Raw genomic sequence first — 13872 nt, 5'->3', positions numbered from 1 at the left:
CTTTGGTGGCATGCAACAGCTGGCAGCTCAGTTATTGGGGATGGGATGGGATGGGATGGGATGGGATGGGATGGGATGGGATGGGATGATAGGATAGGATAGGATAGGATAGGATAGGATAGGATAGGATAGGATAGCTCACTTGGACCTTTGGAAACCATCTAGTCCAACTGCCTGACCAAGCATATTATTGAGGGCATTGTCCAAATATCTCTTGAGCACTGACTGGCATGGGGCATCAACCACCTTGCTAGGAAGCCTGTTCCAGTGTTTGACCACCCTCATGGTAAAGACATTTTTCCTCATGTCCAGTCTGAACCTTCCCTGGCCTCGGTTTATGCCATTCCGTGTTCTGCCATTGGTTACGAGGGAGACGAGACCAGCACCTCCCTCTGCGCTTCCCCTCCTCAGGAAATTGTAGAGAGTGATGAGGTTGCCTCTTAGCCTTCTTTTCTCTAATGCAGACACCCCAAGCGTCCTCAGCTTCTCCTTATAGGACATGCCTTCCAGCCCTTTTATCGGCTTTGTTGACCACCTCTGGATGCTTTCAAGTAACTTAACATCCTTTTTGTATTGTGGAGTCCCGAACTGCATGCAATATTCAAGCTGAAGTCACACCAACGCTAAATAAAGCAGGAGAATCACCTCTTTTGACTGTTTGGCTATGCTGTGTTTAATGCAACCCAAAATGCAGTTTGCCCTCTTGGCTGCCAGGGCACGCTGCTGTTCACGTTGAGCCTGCTGTCAACCAACACCCCCAGAGCTCCTTCTGCTGAGCTGCTCTCTGGCCACTCATCTCCCCTTCTATTCCTGTGTCCTGCATTACTCTGTCCCGGGTGCAGAACCCAGCATTTTCCTTCATTGAACTTCATGCCACTGATGATAGCTCAATGCTGCAATTTGTCTAGATCCCTCTGCAAGGCCTCTCATCCCTCCAGGAAGCCAACAGCACTTCCCAGTTCAGTGTTGTCACCGAACTTGCCGAGGATGCGTTCCACTCCTGTATCCTGCTCATTGATAAAAATGTTGGCCCTAGGACGGAGCCCTGGGGACCCTTGCTGGTAGCCATCCGCCAGCCAGATGTAGCCCCGTTTACTATTAAATGACACTGAACACATGAGGGTGTTGGTTTCATCACAGCTCAGAGCAAGAATGGCAATTACTGATCAGCATCAAGGTTGGCTCCGACGATGCCCAGTGCACCATCCGGCCAGTCTAGCCCCACGCAGCCTGAGAGCTCCAAGCGTACACACTGCACTGAGGCAGGCAGCCCAAAAAGCTCTCATTTCAGAGAGGTGATGCAGGGAATATTTGGAACTGGTCAGGAAATGGGAATAAATTTGGGATTGTTTCTCTACTTGATTGGAAAAAGGCCTACAGAAGGAAAAAATTGCACCTTGAAACATTTGAAGCCTGTGCTGTGTTCATGGATCTTTGCCCTCAAGTGCTTCTACTTTGAGTTTTACTCACTCTTTTTTGGTAAAACAATAGTAGGTGGAGTAGTTGCTTCATTTTATGAGGATGTGATTGTACGTCATGGGTTAAACTGCTGCAGAGGAAAACCAGCCTCCTCCCCTCCAGCATGGCTGTGGCAAGATCAGAATGAACACGATAAACCCAATGCCTGAGAGGTGAGTTTTGGAAGGAAATGTAGCAATGAAAAACAAACTTCCTGAGGCTGCACAACACTTTACCTCCACCCAGCTCTGAGACAGCTGTGGCTGGAGCGGAGCTTCTGTGCTAACGGGTTCCTGTTACAGGTTTCCACAGAGAGAGTTCCTCTGTCTGAGCAGGCTGCCGCAGGCTGTCCAAGACACAGGCGCCTCAGCCACACGACTGAATTGAGCCTTTCCCGGCTGGGAAACCAGCGCTGAGCTGGAGCAGGACTCAGAACTGAACCGAGTTTGTCTCAGCACCTTAAAGTCACGTAATGCGAAGCCACAAAACAGAGGATCTGATCCTGCTGTGGCTCAAGGGGACCGCTGTACCAAGGAGTGCACGGCTCCCACCTCTTGCCCACACGCTCGTGTCTGACCCAGCACGTAGGCAGCTGGTGGCCTGGGTGTGTGTCCACCGCTCTGGTGTGCTCTGCAGGCCCCCAGGGATGACGGACCAACAGGGAGATGCGGAGATCTGCATCCTGCCTCACCCTAGAGCTGTGTGGTGTCCTGATGCTGACCTGTCTCTGGACCAAGGGGTCTAAAAGCTTTCTTTCAGCGGGGAACAGAGTTCAGGCCTCTCTTCTCGAAGAGCTGGGATCATACTGATGGTAGTACAGCTGACTATTCAGTCAGTGCAGCCGGGCAGGTCTCGAGTCCACATCTTTCTTCCAGAGGAGGGGATTCGTGCTGGCACTCCCCACCACCCAAGGAGCACTCAGTGCCCTCAGGAAGAAGGCTCTCCCTGCTTCTCCTGATAAAGATCTGCTTTCCCCTGTCCTGCTGGCTTGCGCTGTGTGCTTGTAGGTTGCCTGCTGGATGCATCCTGAAGATCCTCACAGCACAGTGGTGCCAGGCTGCCCAGCTGGCAGCAGTCCTGGTGCAAGTGGAGAGCTGTCAGGCTTGAGGAATGTTTCTGGCCAAAAAGCAGCGGAAACCATGACAGCGAGGTGGAGGCCTTGAGTCACGGACTGAGCTGCACAGAGCTGTCTTAATCCTGCCAGGGACAAAAAGGCCTGTGCTGCTCTGCGACTCTGGCTCTGAATGCCTCTGGGCTACAGTGAGCATCTTACCTGTTTCGCGGGTGGTTCTTGTGGGATCTGGTCTTTAAGGAGAAAATACAGATGGAAGAGTCTAATCCTCCACTGCCTGGCTGTTTTGCATCATAATACTTTATGCTAACTTTCTGACTCTGAGTACCACTCCCTCAGCTGTCCTGGGGCAACTTTTTGCAAGGCAGTGTCATAAACAAGACGGCCAAAATAGCCCAGGCTAAAAATACCTCTTCATTCCCTTCTTTTGGATGGAATTACAGTGAATTCCTTGACCCAGAAAAATCTGCAGAAATGCTGCTCATTAGAAGCGAGAGACTGCTTTCCTGCAAGCTCTAGGACATCGCCCTGCCCCAGCACCACAGCAGAGCCCTGGCAGATGGCACGAGAGGAAGGCGACCGTAGTCACCGCGCAGAATGACTCTTTCTTCCTTTGGTTTCCTCTCATGTTGAGCTTCCTTTTCCTACTCTCTTGAGTTCAGCTGCAGTCAACCCACAAAGACTTTATACATTCTTTCAGAGGGCCACCAGCTTAGTGTGCAACTGGGCAACTCAAGACCCATTCTCATCCTGAAGAAAAAGGGTTCTTGGTTAAAAAGAGCTGAATCCATATTTGAAGTAATTCTCCACTCTCCCTTCCCTGTTGTGGTGGGGGAATTGCCCTGGTTCAAGGTTTTTTTCCTGCTTCTGAGGAACCTGCTCTGTTCAGAGATTAGAAACAGCTGGCTCCAGATGTCGTGTCATGGAAATGGCCAAAGAAAGGCAGGGCCAGTGCATCAGCCATGAAAAATGCATGCGATACTGAGAGATGGTCAGAAGCTGGTGTGTAGCAGGGACCAGGGATCTGACCCGGTGTCCCCTGGAAGATGCAGAGGAAAGGAGGCAGAAACGCTGACAAGAGCAGAAGATGACTCAGTGGCTGGAACGGGGAAGCTGCAGGAGAAATACTGACTCCTCCATGGGTAGATCACAGCTTTAACTTCAGCTCTTTCAGCAGCTGCTGCTGCTGCTGAGCCCGTGTGCAGGCAGCAGCAGTCTGCTTCCCACCAGAAGAAGCGTGCCACTATTTCTGTGCCTTATTCAGCTGGTTTTCCAGACACTAACTGGGAAAACAGGGTAACAATAGTGGGTGTTTTGGGGGATGCAGCCATCACAGATAACCAGGAAAACGAGTTAGAGCCATTCCTGAAACTGCTCCTTCCTTCTGCCAGGATGCTGTTCGGCTTGGAGGGGACAGCAGACCCCCTGTGCCCCTCAGTGCCACCTCCCCTCCTCCTCATGCCTTCATTTCCACAGCACAGGGTGGGAGACCATCACCTTCGACCCCCCCTCCTCTGCATTGGGGTCAGGACCTTTGCAGTGCTGCAGCCCCACGTGCCCCCGTGCCCCTCCTGTGCTGGATCGCAGGTGGAGAAGGCACCAGGGCACTCCAGCAGCGTGGCTCAGGCAGGGCTTGGGGGAGCCCGGCACAAAACCACGTCCCCACAGCCAGCCCAGCTGGCCCCCGACTCCCACTGAGCAGGGAGCGCTGCCTCCCGTCCCCCTGGCTGCACAAGGGAGTGGGGTGAGCCATCTGGGGAGGGGTTGTGTGGCTATGGCCACCCAAGGTCCCATGGGTCCCACCACAGCAGGTCCCGTGGGTCTCCCTGCAGCAGGTCCCATGGGTCCCATCGCAGCAGGTCCCATGGGTCCCATCGCAGCAGGTCCCGCCGTGTGCCGGGGCGGAGCTGCACCTGGCGCAGGTGAGCTTGGCCGCCCGGCCCTGCCTCCCGAGCAGGAAATGCCAGGCACCGGGCACCTCGACATGCCGGGGCTCCCGGCCCCCAGCGCACCACCGGAGCCCACGGTAGGACCAGGGCCCTGGGGAACGTCCCTGACCTGCCCTGGGGTCCTGGTGCTGGGGACCTGCCGGGTGCGGGTCACTGTCCCCAGCCCTCTCACAGCCGCACCCCCAGCGAGGTGTGGTGGGAGCAGTGCTGGGGATACCCGGATCCCACGGGGGGCTCCGCAGCACGTTGTCCCTTAGACACCGCAGCCCAGAGGCCACGGTAATGGCAAGCCTTTGGGTCTCAGCGCGGCTGGGATCCCCGTGCAATCCCACCGCAGTCAGGCAGTGCCAGGCAAAGCTCCGGTGCCCCTCGTCCATCCCCGATGGGCAGACACCTCGTCTCGGCAGGGCGGCTGGGATTTCTCCTGGTGCACACCGTGGCCAGAGCCTGGCGTCGCCATGGGCGCAGGGCAGGTCTCCCACCCGCCTGGGGAGGCTGTGCCCGGTGCGGGCAGCTCTCCTCTCCCAGGGCTGAGGCTTTGCAGAGGACGGAGCAGCTCTGTGAAGGGCTGAAATGCCCTCACTGCTTTCTCTTGCCCCGGGGCGTTCACTCAAAGGCTGGTGCTGCAGCCAGAGGCAAGCGGCTCTGTTGGGCGCTGCCTGCGAGCCCGTGCTGCCCGGCTCCCTTCTGGGGAGCAGAGGGAGTGGGATGGGCAAAGCGAGGGGGTCGCAGCTCCCGACTGACCCCCAGCAGCGTGGGGCACGTCAGCACTGGGGGAGATGGGGCTGGGGGTGACCATGCTGCCCTGGCACCTTCCTGCCTCTCTCCCCGAGCCCCCGGCTCACACGGGGCAGCACTGGGCAGGGTGAGGAGGCTGGGAGCAGGTCCCACGGGGCCGGCGGGCGCTCAGGGTGCTCCCAGGGCAGCTGCAGTGCCTACAGCATGCGATGGGAACTGGGGGCAGGGACAGCTGCGTTAACAGCCCTGTCCGTGGCTGGGACATGGGCACTTTGGGCACGTGAACGAGAAGGGCAAGAGCAGCACCGCGGGACCAGGAAAGCCCCGGGAGCCCTGTGGCAGCATTTTGAGTCCCCGTCCATCCCCTCACCTTTCAGAGAAGGTGCCGCGCATTCATCGCCTGCCGCGTTTGAAGCAGCAGGGAGGCAGGTGGGGTGGCCCCTTTTTTGTAGAGTCAGCCACTTTTCCATCGCCCTGGGCGATGAGGAACGAGGACACCGGCTGTGGGAATCCCCAGGAGATGTCAGCTGCAGCAGGGCTGCAAGGCCCGTGCCCAGGCTGGCTGTTGTAAACACACGGGGAATTTTGTGCTGCGCTTCCCGCTGGCCCTGGCGGGGCGGCTGGCTTTGACACGGTGCCAGGCAAGAGGCAGAGCCCGCTCAGGTGACCCTGCCCCGGTGGCACAGCTAATCTGCAATTTGTTTCAATCACGCACAGATAGTCAGTGCCAGATATCATATCTGCCATCTCGTGGGCAGGAGCCCGGGGAGGCTCTGCCTGGTTTCTGGAAGACACGAGCTCACCTGGGTGCAGGCGCTGCCAGGATCGGGCACCTGGAGGAAGCTGCGCTGTGCCCACGGACTTTGCACAGGAGCAGACACCCCCTGCCACGGGGCCAGGAGCGCCTAGCAGAGCCCGTTGTCCCCAAGCAGCCCCAAAACGCCTGTGTCTCAGGGCACTCCGTGGCATTTCCCCGCAGAGCAGCCCCAGCAGCACCGGCTGCTGCTCGGGCCCGCCGCAGACACGTCCCCTCCCGGGCACGGGAGGACAACGGGGTGCGGCTGAGGCACGGGCTGGGGTGCGTGGTGTCTGCAGCCTCTGGGGACTGCAGAGCTGGAGGAGGGAGTGCTCCCATGCAGCTGGGTTTGCACACTACTTTCCCATCCCGTTGATTGAGAGGGGGTGGTGTGAGCCGAGGAAAAGGGTGTTGTGCACGACACGTTGACGTCGGGCCACCCCCTCCAGCCTGGGCAGGGACACGGCCCCACTGAGGGGGTTTGCACAGCCCTGGGCCCGTTTCTGCAGTGCTGACACCCCGGTGGCAGCGAGCCCCGGGCGGCCCATCCCTTGGCTCGTGCCGTGCATGAGATCAGAGCTGGACTTCTCAGAGGGCCCCCCCGGCTCTGTGCTCAGTGAATCACAGCGCTGCTTCGGCACTGAGCATCGCCACGCTCCTGTGAGCACTGCTCCCCCGCGGTGTCCCGCAGACAGGGCACACTGAGTCACGGCACCTCCTCTGTCCCGTGCCGGCTCTGCGCTGTTGTGATGACAGCAGCCGCCTGCATCTGGTGTGGTACTGTTATGAAATTAAAAAACTGGCTCCTGCCCCCCAGCCCTTGTCCTGCCCAGAGCTGCCCAGAGCTGCCTCCTCTGGGGTCCAAGTGCGTTGTGTTGTCCTGGGCATGCACCCTGAGTCCTGCCGACCTTCTGCTGCGGGTGGCTCTGCTGGACCAGACCCCGGCAGGGCTTTCGGACGCCCCCGGCCCTGCGCCTGGCTGCTGCAGGCTGGGGAGGGCAGGGAGCTCTGTGCGGGACCCCCCCCCATGCCCCATGTGGGGGCACCACAGGCTCCTGCGGTGTGCGTCCTGGGGGACCCCCCCCAGAGCACCTTTGGGAACCCGAGTGAGAGCCTGGCCGTGAGCCCTGCTGAGGAGCCTCGCGGGGTCTGCAGACCATGGCCAGCAGTTCCTGAGGCTTCGCTCCCCTCTGCAGGTGAACATCTTCCAGGCGGGGGGGCCGATCGCCGGCCAGCCCTGGCCAGAGTCCCCAGCTCCACCTGAGAGCCTGGCCCCGGCCCCCAGCCCTCCCCGGGAGACCTGGGCCGGGAGGTACGAGTTCCTGCTGTCCTGCCTGGGCTACTGCGTGGGGCTGGGCAATGTCTGGCGCTTCCCCTACCTGTGCTACCGCAACGGAGGAGGTGGGTGCTGCGTGGGGCCGGAACATGGGTGCTGGGGGGGGACGGCGTGCCGGGGCCAGGGGCTGCGCTCCCCATGGGGAGCACACGTGTGCCAGCGGCCTCTGGGCCTTGTGCATCCCACTGCGAGGTGAAGGATGCTTTGTGGGTGCAAGACATCCCCCTGGGAGCATTGGGTGGCAGGGGCCGGTATGCCACCACCTCCTGCCTGCAGCCCCAGCTGGCTCCAGCTCATGGGGATGGTGCTGTGGGTGCCCACCCGTCCCACTCGCAGCAGCACCGTCCCCGCTCCGGCCGCACCGTCCCAGCCAGGCTGGCAGCCAAGCAGGGGGAACGACGGTGAGGTGTTCCCGGGGCAGGACAAAGTGCAGGCGGGCTCAGCACGCAGCCCTGCCTGCTGGTAATGCCCCAGGACGCGGTGCCGCCCCGAAAGAAACCTCCCCAAAGACTGCTCGTGAGCCCCTCGCTGCTTCTGCCTCTGACGTCTCCAGATCATTCCTCCTGCGCCCGGACCAAGGCCCCACTCTCCGTGTCCTGCCCTTGCTGGCACTGCCGTGTCTCTGGGCACGCTGTGCTGCCTCCTGGCATCTCCCCGTGCGGAGGGCCGCGCTGCCCCGCTGACAGAGGCCCTGCGAGCGCCGATCCTGCCCGGCCCCGTGGCCTCTGCCCCTGGCCCCAGCCGCCCCCAGCACGCAGGTGTCCCCGGCAGGCCCCACACCAGCCGTCCCTGCCCACCCCGTGGTGCTGCACAGGTCTGGGGACGTGCCAGCACCTCGGCAGGATAGGACTCACCAGGGCTGAGCTTTGCACCTTGCCTCACGCCAGGAGGAATTTGGCCTTTGGGGCTGGGCTCTGGGTGCTGCTGGCAATGCGGCCACTCGCTGTGCTCCGGGGCGCAGGTGTGGGGCTCGCTGCGGGTGGAAGCGTCTCGTCCCTCCCCTCCTGCAGCCCCAAATCCCAAATGTCCCAGTGCAGGAGGTGCAGGGGGAAGGAGAAGCGAGGTGCCACAGCCGGGCGCTCCCTGGGGCTGGGGAAGGCGGCAGTGCAGGGACAGGCTCTGCTGCTGGAGCCCTGCATCTCCCCGGACCCTCCTTCGGGGCGAGGGCAGTGTGTGAGCGCGCCACTGGATGTCACTGCCGCCTGCACTGCGGCCACGAGGCCCGTGGGCATGGACAGGGGCTGCCTGTGGGCATGGCCTGGGGCAGAGCTGGAGAGCTGGAGAGCTGCTGCGCGGCTGGGCTCAGCGATGCCTGCGCCAGAGCCTGGCGGCACCGTGCTGTGGGCTTGGGCTGCATCTGGCTGCCAGCTGGGAAATGCCAGCTCCAGCCCTGGGAAGTGTCCTCTTCCAGCACAAACCTGGCCTGGCTGAGGCTGCAGCAAGCAGGATTTCCTTCACAGTGAAGGTGGTCGGTGAGACAAGCTCTGTAAAGGAAACTGGAGATAGCGAATCATAGAATCACCAAATGGTTTGGGTTGGAAGGGGCCCTAATGCCCAGCCAAATCCCCCCTGCCCTGGTCAGGACCCTCTGCCCCCAGCCCAGGCTGCCCCAGCCCCCCCCAACCTGGCCTTGGGCACCGCCAGGGCTGGGGCACCCCCAGCTCCTGGGGCAGCCTGCGCCAGGGCCTCAGCGCCCTCAGAGGGAAGAATTTCTTCCCAGTGCCTCCCCTAACCCTGCCCCCTTTCAGTTTCAAGCCGGTACCCCTAGTCCTGTTACCACACCTCCCCCCCCCGATAAAGAATCACCAGAGGAAACGTTGGGACCTGCTGCAGGCACCTCCCACAGTCCTGGGCATCGCTGCAGCGCCCACGGCTGCATCGCCACCGCCCACCCACTTCAATCCCGCTGGCTCCTGGCTCGGGTCCCTGCTGCGGGGCTCGTGGGGCTGACGAGGACAGCCTGTGGGACAGAGCCAGCAGCCCCCGGGGGGTTCCCTGCTCCACTGTGCCCTGCCCAGACACGTGTCCTTGCTGCGGGTGCGGGACCACACGCCTGCCCTCTGCGGAGGTGCTGGACCCCGGCGCAGTGCCCACCGTGCCCCTGACCCGCTGCCCCTCTCCTCCTCCCAGGCGTCTTCCTCATCCCCTACTTCATCATGCTGTTCCTCACGGGGCTGCCCCTCTTCCTGATGGAGCTGAGCCTGGGGCAGTACGGGGCCGCAGGGCCCATCACGGTCTGGAAGTGCTGCCCCATCCTGCGAGGTAGGGCCGGGGCTGGGGGCGCCTCTCCCTGTGCCCCCCGCAGCCCCCGGGCAGGTCCCTGCCCCCCGCAGCCCGCCGGGCCCATGCTGAGGCAGCCCCTCTCTCCCGGCGCAGGCGTTGGCGTGGGGATGCTGATCGTGTCCTCCCTCGTGTCCCTCTACTACAACGTCATCATCGCCTGGGCTTTCTACTACCTGGGCTCGTCCTTCCAGAGCCCCCTGCCCTGGTCCTGCGATGCCCCCCGGAATGCGGAGCTCTGCCAGGTCGGTGTCCCCGGGGCAGGGCCCAGCTGCGGTGCCTGGGCTGGGACTGTGGAGCCGGACGCTGCAGGGGGCCCGGGGGGGCTCCCCTGGGGACAAACTTTGCCTGCAGCAGAAGAGGAGGGGGCCGACGGGTCAGGCTGGGACTGGGCCGGGGCCGGGAGGAGCGGTGGGGAGGATGATGGTGATGGTGATGATGGTTTGTTGCAGAACGCATCGGGGAGCGCCACCCACGTCAGCGCCAGCGAGGCTTTCTGGAAGTAAGTTGGTGGGGGGGGCCGCTGTCCCCAGGCAGCGCCCGTGGCCCCATCTCCCCTGGGACGGGGCTGAGCCCCATGGGCAGCAGCTGGTGGTGCCGGAGGCTTTGTGAAAGGTGGAGGGGTGGCTGAGGACACTGCAGAGGAGGCGAGAGTGCCCTGCAGCGTGGGGACTCCTGGGACTGGTGCCGCCCTCTGCATCCCCTGTCCCGCTGACCTGTGTCCCCACGTCCCCGTGCCGCAGCGAGCAGGTGCTGGGGGTGACGCACAGCTCCGGCCTCGGGGACCCCGGCCCCGTGCAGTGGCCCCTCGCCCTGTGCCTGCTGGCAGCCTGGATCGTGGTCTTCCTCTGCATGCTGAAGGGCATCCGCAGCTCGGGCAAGGTGAGCCGCATGCAGCAGGGGCTCGGGGGCGCCGCGGGGGCTTAGGGCTGCCACGCGGGCAGAGCAGGGCCAAGCCGTGCCGTGCCCCGTGCAGGTGGTGTACTTCACGGCCACCTTCCCCTACCTGGTCATCCTCATCCTCATCATCCGGGGGGCCACGCTGAGCGGCTCCCTCGACGGCGTCCGCTTCTACCTCTCCTCCGACTGGAGCAAGCTGCGGAGCGCGCAGGTAACCCCACGCTGGGGCTGGAGGCCCCGACGCCTGCGATCGTCCCTGGGGTGGGGGTGGTGGGGCCGGGCTGGGGACCCCTGCAGCCTCCCCTGCCCTCGTGCCCCCAGGTGTGGAGCGACGCGGCCTCGCAGATCTTCTACTCCCTGGGCATCGGCTTTGGGGGGCTGCTCTCCATGGCATCGTACAACAAGTTTGACAACAACGTCATCCGGTGAGCTTGGGGCAGGCGCTGGGGGATGTGGGCTGGTGGGGCACAGCTGCAGCTGGGGGGGGGAGGAGGGCAATGGGGAGGTCCAGTCCATGAGAATGTGTGGACCTGTCCGGATGCTCCTGGGTCCATCCCTGCCCCATGGACGTGGGGTTGTGATGCCCTCCCCGGCAGGGACACCTTGGTCATCGCCCTCGGCAACTGCTGCACCAGCTTCTTCGCCGGCTTCGCCATCTTCTCGGTGCTGGGGCACATGGCCTTGAAGAAAGGCGTCCCTGTGGGCAGCGTCGCCGACTCAGGTATGGGTTTGGGGAGGGGGGGACACGTGTGCCATGCCAAGGGACATCCCAGTGCAGCTGGGCTCACACCCAGCCTGGTTACCTGCTTGCTGGGCTTGGCCCCTGCCACCACGGTTGTCCTTCATGCTTCCCCTCGTCCCCCTCACTCAGGCCCCGGGCTGGCGTTTGTGGCATACCCCGAGGCGCTCTCCCTGCTGCCTGGCTCCCCGTTCTGGTCCATCCTCTTCTTCCTGATGCTCTTCACGCTCGGAGTGGACACTATGGTGATTGTCACCCTGAGAAGCCCCAAGTCCTGCCCCGTGCCTGGCCTTGGGGTGCCAGGTACACCCCGTCCTGGGCACGCAGATGGCACAATGTGCAGAGACTGGGAGCACGAGGCCAGGGCCGGGGCCAGGGTTATGGAGGCTCCTTGTGTGGGTCTGTTCCTGGGGCAGCCACATCCCATGGGGGAGGCTGCCCTCTGGGCGGTGGGCAGGGATGGAGCCGTGTACTGCTGGCACTGGGCTTCCCCCTGTGACCCTGGTGTCACAGGGACAGGGATGCACGTGGGGACCGTGCCCTGCAAAGTCCCCTCCATGGGGTCTATCCTGGTGGAGCAGGGGCCGTGACATCCCCCTCCCACTGACATTCCCCATCCCCTAGTTTGGGAACATCGAAGGCATCACCACAGCCATCCTGGATGAGTTCCCGGCCCTGCGTGAGTGGAGGAGGAAGACGCTGTTCCTGGGCGTGCTCTGCATCTCCTTCTACCTGCTGGGGCTCCTCCTGATCACTCAGGTTCGTTGGGCCCTGGCACCCTCATCCTGCAGCACCCAGCGCCCTCGGGTGATACCAGGGTGGAGGTTGGGGACTGGCCTCCTCTCCTCTTGGGCCTCTGCACGTGTCCCAGGGCAGGAGGACAGAGGCCAGCGTGTGCCCTGGCATGGGCGGTGGCCCTGGCCGCAGGTGCTGACCCTGTCCCTCACCACCTCACAGGGAGGCATCTTCTGGTTCACCCTCATTGACACGTACAGCACCGGCTTTGGGCTGGTGATCATCACCCTCTTCATGTGCCTCGGCATCTCCTTCTGCTATGGTGAGCGGGGCTGGGGCTCGCTGGAGCCGGCTCTGGTGCGCGGTGGGGTGCTCCAGCTCTGGGGCAGTGCCGCGGGGTGTTCACACCTGCGTTTCCTCCGTGCGCGTGCAGGCATCGACCAGTTCTGCCAGGACATCAGGGACATGATCTGCCGGTGCCCACCCTGGTGCAGCCACATGCTGGGCTACTTCAAGGTGTGCTGGGTCTTCTTCACGCCCTGTCTGCTGCTGGTAAGCATCGGGCGCTCACCCGAGGCCGAGGGTTGAGGGGGCCGAGCTCCTCTCCCAGCCTTTCCTCCCAGGGGCCGCTCCTGCTGCACATTTGGAGCAGGGTTGCCCCAGTCCCAGTGTCCTGGGCCCCTTGGTGGCTGCTGGAGGAGGCTTGAGGTGGCCCTGGCATGGGTCCCTGTGGTGCTGCGCCATCCCCTCACTCCTGCCCACGCTGCCCTTGCAGTTCACGCTCATCTACACCTTCCTGGACATGTACGGCGTGCCCCTGCGCTACGGCTCCTACATGTACCCGGCCTGGGGCACGAGCCTGGGCGTCTGCATGGGCGTCCTCACCTGCCTGCAGATCCCGCTCTGGGCCACTGTGGCCCTGTGCCGCGAGTCGGGGACGCTGAGCGACGTGAGTGTGCGAGAGGAGCAGGGGCACGGGGACAGGGACAGGGACGGGGTCACAGAGGGGATGGGGATGGGAAGGGAGCGGGCAGCAACAGACTGGAGGCGATGCTCTCCCGTCCCTAAGAGAGAAAAAGGGCTGAAGCCACGGGGCCTGGACGAAAGGTGGGGTCTGAGCCCCTCGGTGGCCATGCCTGCGGCTGTCCCCTTCCCGCAGTGACACTGCCTTGTGCCCTGGGGGCCTCAGGGCAGCCCCTACTCACCCTTGCCCACCTGCAGCGCATCCAGAAAGCCACCCAGCCCCTGAACTCCTGGAGGACGGCCAGCGCCCGGGATGTGTCCGCGGAAGTCATCAACGTGCCGTTCACCATCACCCTGACCAGCAGCGACTTCACCGCGCAGCCCGACAGCAACACCTAAGCTGATGCCAGTCCCAGAGACGGGACCCACCGGTGATGGGGCGCCCGGCCAGGCGCTGGCTGCTGGTGCACGAGGCTCCCCTTGCGCCATCACACGGTCCCGGAGGACATTAACCACTGATCCCAGCACGTTTTAATTCTCTTTCCTGGAAATGTTCTACATGCTCCATAAAGTGTTTCTAAGGGACTCTTCGTGAGCAGCACCGGCTGCCTGGGCTGCGCTCCAGCCCTTTGCCCACCTCTGGGTAGTTGTCGTGTCCCATCAGAGGGTTTGGGGGCAGCTGCGTACGTCCCTGGCCCTGACCCAGCGCTGTCCCGGGGGGGCAGGCTGGCGGCATCGCCCCTGCCAGTGGCAGCCACCTTGGGCAGGGGCCAGCTCTCCGAGCCCAGTGGTGCTGGGAACGGCTCGCTGACCCCAGGGGGGCTGGCACGGCCAGGGGCAGCTCCCTGTGCACCATCCCGAGCCGGGGGCAGGGCAAGCCCTGGGTGGTTTTGGAGCCTCAGGGGG

The 13872-nt window shown here is 62.9% G+C and overlaps 1 protein-coding gene across 1 annotated transcript; it reads left to right on the top strand.

The window, feature by feature from the left end:
• Window positions 1-7263: 7263 nt before the first annotated feature.
• On the top strand, window positions 7264-13758 carry LOC118259754 (sodium-dependent proline transporter-like). The gene is made up of 14 exons (XM_035569499.2): window positions 7264-7414; window positions 9480-9611; window positions 9726-9874; window positions 10082-10131; window positions 10373-10511; window positions 10606-10740; window positions 10851-10954; window positions 11126-11250; window positions 11401-11513; window positions 11893-12027; window positions 12226-12325; window positions 12437-12555; window positions 12779-12952; window positions 13225-13758. The coding sequence occupies exons 2-14, from the start codon at window positions 9506-9508 to the stop codon at window positions 13363-13365; spliced, it is 1590 nt and encodes a 529-aa protein (XP_035425392.1). The 5' UTR covers window positions 7264-7414; window positions 9480-9505; the 3' UTR covers window positions 13366-13758.
• The last annotated feature ends 114 nt before the right edge of the window (window positions 13759-13872 follow it).

The sequence above is a fragment of the Cygnus atratus genome, chromosome 1 (assembly GCF_013377495.2).
Source record: "Cygnus atratus isolate AKBS03 ecotype Queensland, Australia chromosome 1, CAtr_DNAZoo_HiC_assembly, whole genome shotgun sequence".
NCBI classification, from domain to species: domain Eukaryota; kingdom Metazoa; phylum Chordata; class Aves; order Anseriformes; family Anatidae; genus Cygnus; species Cygnus atratus.
Note: the sequence above shows the minus strand (reverse complement) of the source record. Positions and strands in the feature narration are given on the sequence as shown.